At 35.9% G+C, this 7849-nt stretch overlaps 1 protein-coding gene across 1 annotated transcript in view; it reads right to left on the bottom strand.

Annotated features, from left to right (window-relative positions):
* PAPOLG (poly(A) polymerase gamma) overlaps nt 1–7849 on the bottom strand; it is a 35730-nt gene that overhangs the window by 10854 nt on the left and 17027 nt on the right. Inside the window, exons 9-13 of the mRNA XM_012639180.1 lie at nt 4197–4335; nt 3495–3567; nt 2585–2705; nt 1829–1913; nt 1376–1432 (exon numbers count right to left, since the gene is read on the bottom strand). Coding sequence (XP_012494634.1) covers nt 1376–1432; nt 1829–1913; nt 2585–2705; nt 3495–3567; nt 4197–4335 — 475 coding nt within the window. The remainder of the gene's footprint in view (nt 1–1375; nt 1433–1828; nt 1914–2584; nt 2706–3494; nt 3568–4196; nt 4336–7849) is intronic.

The raw sequence follows: 7849 nt of genomic DNA, 5'->3' as shown, positions 1-7849 counted from the left end.
ATTTAATTAATTTCTGTGTTCTCCTTTCTATTTTTTTAGATCAAATCTATTTAATGCATTCCTGAATCTAAAATATCCTGCCTTAGTTAAGACTATAAAATAGTCATAACGTGAGCATAAACAAAAACTGTTGGTTAATCTGGTCCTGAAATTTTTTCTACCTTCGAATCCTATATATTTAAATAATGTGAACAAAAAAACTAATATTGGCACATAATTTATGAAATAATCATGTTCTGATTTTCACAAATACTAGACCTTGCATTTGAAAGAGAATTGACTAAATTCAGATCAGATATTACTAAAATATACAAAGTTTCATCAGATTTATGCAATTGTATTTTCTACCTACTTCAGCTGTATTAACTTATTAATGACTATAAATTAGAATAACTTATTTACCATAATTGTATGTGCTTCAACAGTAGATAAACAAAAGTCTGAGCTATTCCAGTGTTATCTAAACGAAACGTTGGCAAATGTTTTCTGTAAAGAGTCAGATAGTAAATATCTTAGGCTTTTGGCGCCATACAGTCTCTGTTACAACTTACTCAACCTTGCTGTGAAGCATGAGGCAGCCAGAGACAATATATAAACAAACAAGCATGGCTATGTTCCAACAAAACTTTATTAAAAAGTACGTGGCAGACTGAATCGAGCCTAGACCGTAGTTTTCTGACCTCTGATCTAAACAATTAAACATTGTTTTATTGAAAGGATTTTTGTCAGAGTCCCTTTAATTACCAATGAAATAAACATTAAACTTTTGAAGCAAAAATCAGACGGTATTGTTGTGTTTTACTTTTCCAGAAATCAGACCCAGGGGAAGAACAACCATCTCTGGTGGCCTAAGAGCTTCTGCCTGATTAAGCCAGGGATGTGAATATACTGAAGCCAGAAGGGATAAATTTAGATGCACTAGAAAGAATACACTGCTCCTTGACCAAAAATATCTCCTATCTGTTGATAGAAGCTTAAAATTCTGAAACTTTTCATGCTACCATTTCCTAAATTAAAAGGAAGATATAAATGTCCTGTCTTTTGAATTTTGATGGAAGAAAATGTGATAGCAAGAATGGAAAACTCAGTAAGGGGCTAGATATCAGAATCATCTACCTCCCTCAAAATTTTGCTTAAATCTGACTCTCAGCAACAAAAAGCAAAATCTGTATTTATATCTTTATCTCATGTCACTCCTGATTCTAAAACAGTAATTTGATGCCACAGTTTTAACATTGATGCTCCATGGTCATATACAACAGTCACCAATAAGATATAATAATTTTGAAAATCAAGCAAATTTACAAATGGTAAAGCTCCATATAAACATGTTACTGTCACCACACAGTAGACAGAGCACTCGAAATAGAAGTCTTACCACTCTAGATGGTTTTCTTCTGTTGACGCGCTAGCAGTCAATACTATATAATGTCTACGAAGAATTTTCAGCAACAATCAGGAAAAAAGAGCCAGAAAAATTGTTAGGGTCTGCTTTTCCATCATCCCTTTCTTTTTTTCCTCTCTCCCAATGAAAGAAAAGCTAATACAGGCACATAGTTTATGAAAATTAAAACATGCTGCTTTTCATAAAACTAATGCTAGATCCTACAATTAAAAAACGATTCACTTTTAAAAATCACTAATACTAGATTAGATATTACTAGAATAAAGAAACTCTTATCACTTAGGATTTCTGTTTAACCTATTCTCTACCTTGCTTAAGAAATATAAGTAACAGCTGTCACCTCTGATATATCAACTCTAACATTCTTCTTAAACACACACACACACACACACACACACACACACACTACAAAATTTCAAATACCTATACTTTTGAAAGAAATTTGGTGGCTCAAGTAGTTTGGACCAGTCTGATTTCCCTTGAAGAATTTCATCTGTGACTGCCAGACCTATATAAAAAAAAAAAGGTTGATTTTCAAAATTGACCAGCTCTTAAATCACTATACCCCCAAATCTCAAACCCCACCAAATTCCTGAGTAACAAAATGTAAATATATTATGCTGTTTCTCAGAACACAAAAAATTAAATTCAACCAGATTGGGCTGGCTCCACTTTTGGTCTTAATATTATCATGTATGCTTTGGAAAACTAATTACTACGGGGGAAAAAAAAACGTGTTTGAGAGATTTTTTTCTTTCTTTTTTAAGAGACAGGGTCTTGCTCTGTTGCCCAGGCTGGAGTGCAGTGGCTGTGATCATCGCTCACTGCACCCTCAAACTCCTGGGCTCAAGTGATCCTCCTGTCTCAGCTTCCTGAGTAGCTGAGACTACAGGCAGATGCCACCACACCCAGCTAATTTTTTTCATGTTTTTAGAGACAAGGTCTTGCTATGTTGCCCAGACAGCATGGAACTCCTAGCCTCAAGCTATCTTCCCGCCATAGCCTCCTGAGTCACTAGGATTATAGGCATGAGCCACCTTGCCTGGCTGAAAGCATTTTTAGTAATAATGGGTGTTATATAACTATAACTGCCAACCTACAGCTGCGGTAGAGAATAAAATTGTTGTCAACCAAAAACTTGTGGGAATATGTAAAGGGCAATAGGGCCAACATGTTTACCTTGTTTAAATTCTTCTACCATTACTGTTCGAGTTGATGTGGACACATTATACGTAGAATTCTGTTGTGGGTAGGCAGGGGTGATTATGGGCATGAGATGATACCTATCTGATGGATTTACCTGTGAAATTAGAAGCAGAATAATTGATCTATTCTCCTATTTCAGTTGTCCTCACTTCATTTCCCCAAAAGTCTGAAGAATATGAAATATAAATTTAATACTACATTTCCTCAATTCTAAGACATACACTTCCTCTCCTCCACTACACTTATTTCTAAACTCAGATGTGTCTGATAGTCAAAGTCAAGGGAAACTATGCAGTTTATTTTTCCTCAGAAAAGCTGTTACATTGATGGTATATCTTATAAACAATGATCTTTTATAACAGAATCAAGGAAATACAGTATCATAACTGCAAAATGCATTATCTGGTCCACTGGTTCTCAGTCCTTGTTCTGCACTCACTACTCAATGGATGACTTGCCCTTGGTTACCAAGAGGAATGAGCACACACTCTAAAAACAAACTAAAATGCAAGGTAGGTGAGAATTATGCTATCTTAGAATCATGAATCTGCTTTAAATTGTACTGCAAAGTAAATCTTTTATATACCTCAGTACTTTATTATTAGTAACTAACTACTTGTGAGATAGTTTTTCACAATGGATAACATTGTGGTTGATATGCCCACTTGTCTTACATGGGCAATTTTTAATGACATAACATTTGGATTAGCATTAGTGATCCAAATCATCTGCACCAAAAAACCCAACAGAGGGAGGAAAAGGACTATAGTTATACAGAACTAAGATCAGCAGGGACCAGAAGAATTATCTTTAACTAGACTGTAATTCAGAGAAACATCCTTTTCCTAAAAGGTTTAAGGAAATTCCATAATAAACCACATACCCGAGGATCCCAGACAGGCAAATTCAAATTGCTTTCTTCTGGTTGCTTCAGCAGCACAGGGTTTGGCCATTCCCTAACATGAATAAAGCAAATTAATTCACACACTATATGAAACTTTAAAATCTTTAGATTATTCCAACCTTCATACAGTAAATGTTCGATCTTAAAAAAGACAGGGTTTCAGTATAAAAAGAAAAGGAAGGGAAGAAAATATATGATGGAAAGCTTGCTTATTTTAATGTGGTGTTCTCTGAAAGGGCAAATATTACTTTGTCCATTAGCTATAACTAATTTACACTGGAATCTTTCTTTTCCTGCTCATTTGCTTTCATGGGTTTAATTTTGATAATTTAATAGCAGCAATAGCTAACATTTACTGAAAATACTAATAAATGTGGTAGCTATGATTATCATCTCCATTTTACAGATAAGGAGAACTTAAACAACCTCTACATAGCTAGTAATTTGCAGAGCCAAATCTATTGTAACTATTTTTCCAAGTTAAAGACCCACAGTTGCAGATCCCTGGAAGAATGTGCCATCTGGATGTCCCTCCATTGCCTCAAATTTAATATGTTTTAAACTTTTAATTTAAAAAAGGCTATAAAACAACAGAAAAAGTCTATGCATAGCTCTTAAATTTCCAAACAAATTTACACATTGGCAGAAGTTAGTAGTGAAAGTACACATATCAATACTTACCACTTGGAAAAAACTAAAAAGAACTTATGAACTAAAGTAGAGGCTGCTGCATTTGGATATAATTGGCAAGTTCTTGCAACCAGCATTGCCCAGGAGACACCACCAAGGAATCCCAGCATGTTGGAATAAATACCACGCCCTAGAAAATTAATATGTTTGTTAATTATTGTTAGGACTTATTATCTGTAACATTCAACAGGATAACTTCATTCTTAAGACTTCTGCTTAGAACTTTTCCCCTACAAACACATTAAAACTGATAAGCAGACCTTCATGCTAGGCCCACAGTCTATCAGTAAACCATAAGGTGCTTATCTTACCCCTTTACTTTGCCCTCTAATACAGACACTTCAGTTCTCTGCCTCAGTTTCAACTGCTCAACTGAGCTCCACTGATATTACACTGAAACCATCCATCTTTCAATATTCAAGATTGAGAGAGAAATGAAAGGAAGGAGGAAACACATCTGGAAAATTTACAAGTAGGGAAGAACATTTCACTAGTAATCACATTCATGGGTATTTTAAAATCAAGTGTAAAGTTAGGGACTAACTTCAGTATTTCACAGAATTTGGCTCTCTCGCCATAAAGAAGGATACACCACTGATACTACTCATTTCTCATTACTGTTTCTTACAGCCATCTATTTTATGTCCCACTAAATGAGAAAGAAAAAAATACAAAATACCAATTTTCTGGTATGTTAAATATGAAAAATATGCACCTAAGAGTTGACAAAATATGGTATTTAATCTGTAAGGAAAAACAAATTGTGTTATCTCTTCACTGCAAATTACTTTATCCTAACTATACAAGATACTTGAGCCCAAGGACAAATTCTATATAAGGTCTTTTTAGACCTATACCGTCCAATATGGTGGCCACGAGCCGCATGTAGCTATTTAATTCTTTTTTTTTTGAGACAGAGTCTCACTCCGTTGCCCAGGCTAGAGTACTGTGGCATCAGCCTAGCTCACAGCAACCTCAAACTCCTGGGCTCAAGCAATCCTCCTGTCTCAGCTTGCTGAGTAGCTGGGACTACAGGCATGCGCCACCATGCCTGGCTAATTTTTTCTATATGTATTTTTAGTTGTCCAACTAATTTCTTTCTATTTTTAGTAGAGACGGGGTCTCGCTCTTGCTCAGGCTGGTCTTGAACTCCTGAGCTCTAACGATTCACCTGCCGTGTTGGCCTCCCAGAGTGCCAGGATGAGCTAATGTGCTCGGCCTAACTCTTTTTATTTATTTGTGAACGCTTTATTGAGATATAATTCACATGTTGTAAGATTCATCCATTGAAAGTATACAATTCAATGGTTTTTAGTATATTCAGAATTGTGCAACCATCACCATAATCAATTCTAGAGCATTTTTATCACCCCAAAAGAAACCTTTAACTGCCATTTCTCCTCCCAGCCCTAGGCAACCACTAATCTATTATATTTTCTGTTTCTACAGATTTGCCTATTATGGACATATAAAGGGAATCATATAACATGTGGTCTTTTATGAGTGGCTTCTTTTATTTAACATAATGGTTTCATGGTTCATATATGTTCTGACATGTATCAGTCATTCTTTTTATTGCCAACTAATATTCTACCCATTTATTAACTTACGGAAATGCAGATGTTTCCATTTTTGGCTATTATGAAGTATGGTGCTATGAATACCTGTATACAAGTTTTTGTGTGAACATGTTTTCACTTCTCTTGGACATTACATGATTTTAAATTTACTGAAATAAAATTTTAAAACTTCAGTTCCTCAGTTGCACGTGAAGTGCTCAAAGGCCACACGTTTATGGTATTTGACAGTGAACATATAAAACATTTCCATAATCATAGAAAGTTTTATTGGAGAGTGCTGTTTTAGATTATGTAAAATCTGGTGCCAGAAGTATAGCACTATTTAAATGTAAAAGCATATCTTGTTTTATTGTGCTTTGCTTTGTTGCATTTTGCAGATACTGCTTTTACAAATTGAAGGTTTATGGCAATGCTGCATGGAGCAAGTCTACCAATGTCATTTTTCCAACAGCATGGTGCTCATTTCATGCCCCCGTTTTGGTAATTCTCTCAATATTTCAAATATTTTCATTATTATATCTGTTTTGGTGATCTGTGGTCAGTGATCTTTGATGTTACAATTGTAATTGTTTTGGGCTGCCAAGAACTGCACCCACATAAGATGGGGAACTTAGTTGGAAAATGCTGTGTGTGTTCTACCTGCTCCACCAATCAGCTAGTCCCCCGTCTCTCTCCCGCTCTTTGATCTCCCTATTTCCTGACACAATAATGTTGAAATTAGGCCAATTAATAACCCTACAAAAGACTCTAAGTGTTCAAGTGAAAGAGTGGCGCATCTCTTACTTTAAATCAAAAGCTAGAAATAATAAAGCTTAGTGAAGAAGGCATGTTGAAAGCCAAGAGAGGCTGAAAGCTAGGACTCTTGCACCAGTTAGCCAAATTGTGAATGCCAAGGAAAAGTTCTTGAAGGAAATTAAAACTGCTACTCCAGTGAACACACAAATAATAAGAAAGTAAAACAGACTTATTGCTGATATGAGAAAATGTTAGTGGTCTGGATAGAAAATCAAGCCAGCCACAACATTCCCTGAAGCCAAAGCCTAAACCAGAGAAAGGCCCTAAGTCTCTTCAATTCTGTGAAGGGTAAGGAAGGTACAGAAGAAGTCTGAAGCTAGCAGAGGCTGGTTCATGAGATTTAAGGAAAGAAGCCATCTCCCTAACAATAAAAGTGCAAAAAGTAAAGCAGCAAGTGCTGACGTAGAAGCTGCAGCAAGTTATACAGAAGATCTAGCTAAGAGATCATTGTTGCATGTGGCTACACTAAACAATACATTTTCAGTGTAGATGAACAGCCTTATACTGGAAGAATATGCCATCTAGGACTTTCATAGCTGGAGAGGTGAAGTCAATGCCTGGCTTCAAAGCTTCGAAGAACAAACTGACTCTCTTGTTAGAGGCTAATGCAGCTGGTAACTTTATGTTGAAGCCAATGCTCATTTACCATTCCAAAATCCTAGAGCCCTTAAGAATTATGCTAAATTTATTCTGCCTGTGCTCTAGAAATGGAATAACAAAGCCTGGAGGACAGAACATCTATTTACAGCATGGTTTACAAAATATTTTAAACCAACTGTTGAGATCTACCGCTCAGAAAAATATGACTGTTTGATGCACCTAGTCACCCAAGAACTCTGATGAAGATACACAAGGTGATTAAAGTTGTTTTCATGTCTGCTAACACAATATCCATCCTGTAGCCTGAAGATCAAGAAGTAATTTTGACTTTCAAGTCTTATCACTTAAGATATTTATTTCATAAGGCTATAGCTGCCATAGATAGTGATTCCTCTGATGGATCTGGGCAAAGTCAATTAGAAACCTTCTAGAAAGGATTCGTCTATGGCCATGCCACCCTGAACACACCCTGATCTCGGAAGCTAAGCAGGGTTGGGCCTGGTTAGTACTTGGATGGGAGACTGCCTAGGAATACCGGGTGCTGTAGGCTAGTATATAAAAAAAAGAAAGAAAAAAAAAAGATAGAAAGGATTCACCATTTTCGTTTGTTTTGTTTTGGGGGTTTTGCTTTCTTTATTCTTGTCTTCTTTTTTTTTTTTATTTCTTTGT

The sequence above is a fragment of the Propithecus coquereli genome, unplaced genomic scaffold, assembly GCF_000956105.1.
Source record: "Propithecus coquereli isolate 6110/MARCELLA unplaced genomic scaffold, Pcoq_1.0 Scaffold138, whole genome shotgun sequence".
Lineage (NCBI taxonomy): Eukaryota > Metazoa > Chordata > Mammalia > Primates > Indriidae > Propithecus > Propithecus coquereli.
The sequence above is the reverse complement of the archived record's forward strand: the minus strand, read 5'-3'. Positions and strand labels throughout refer to the sequence as shown.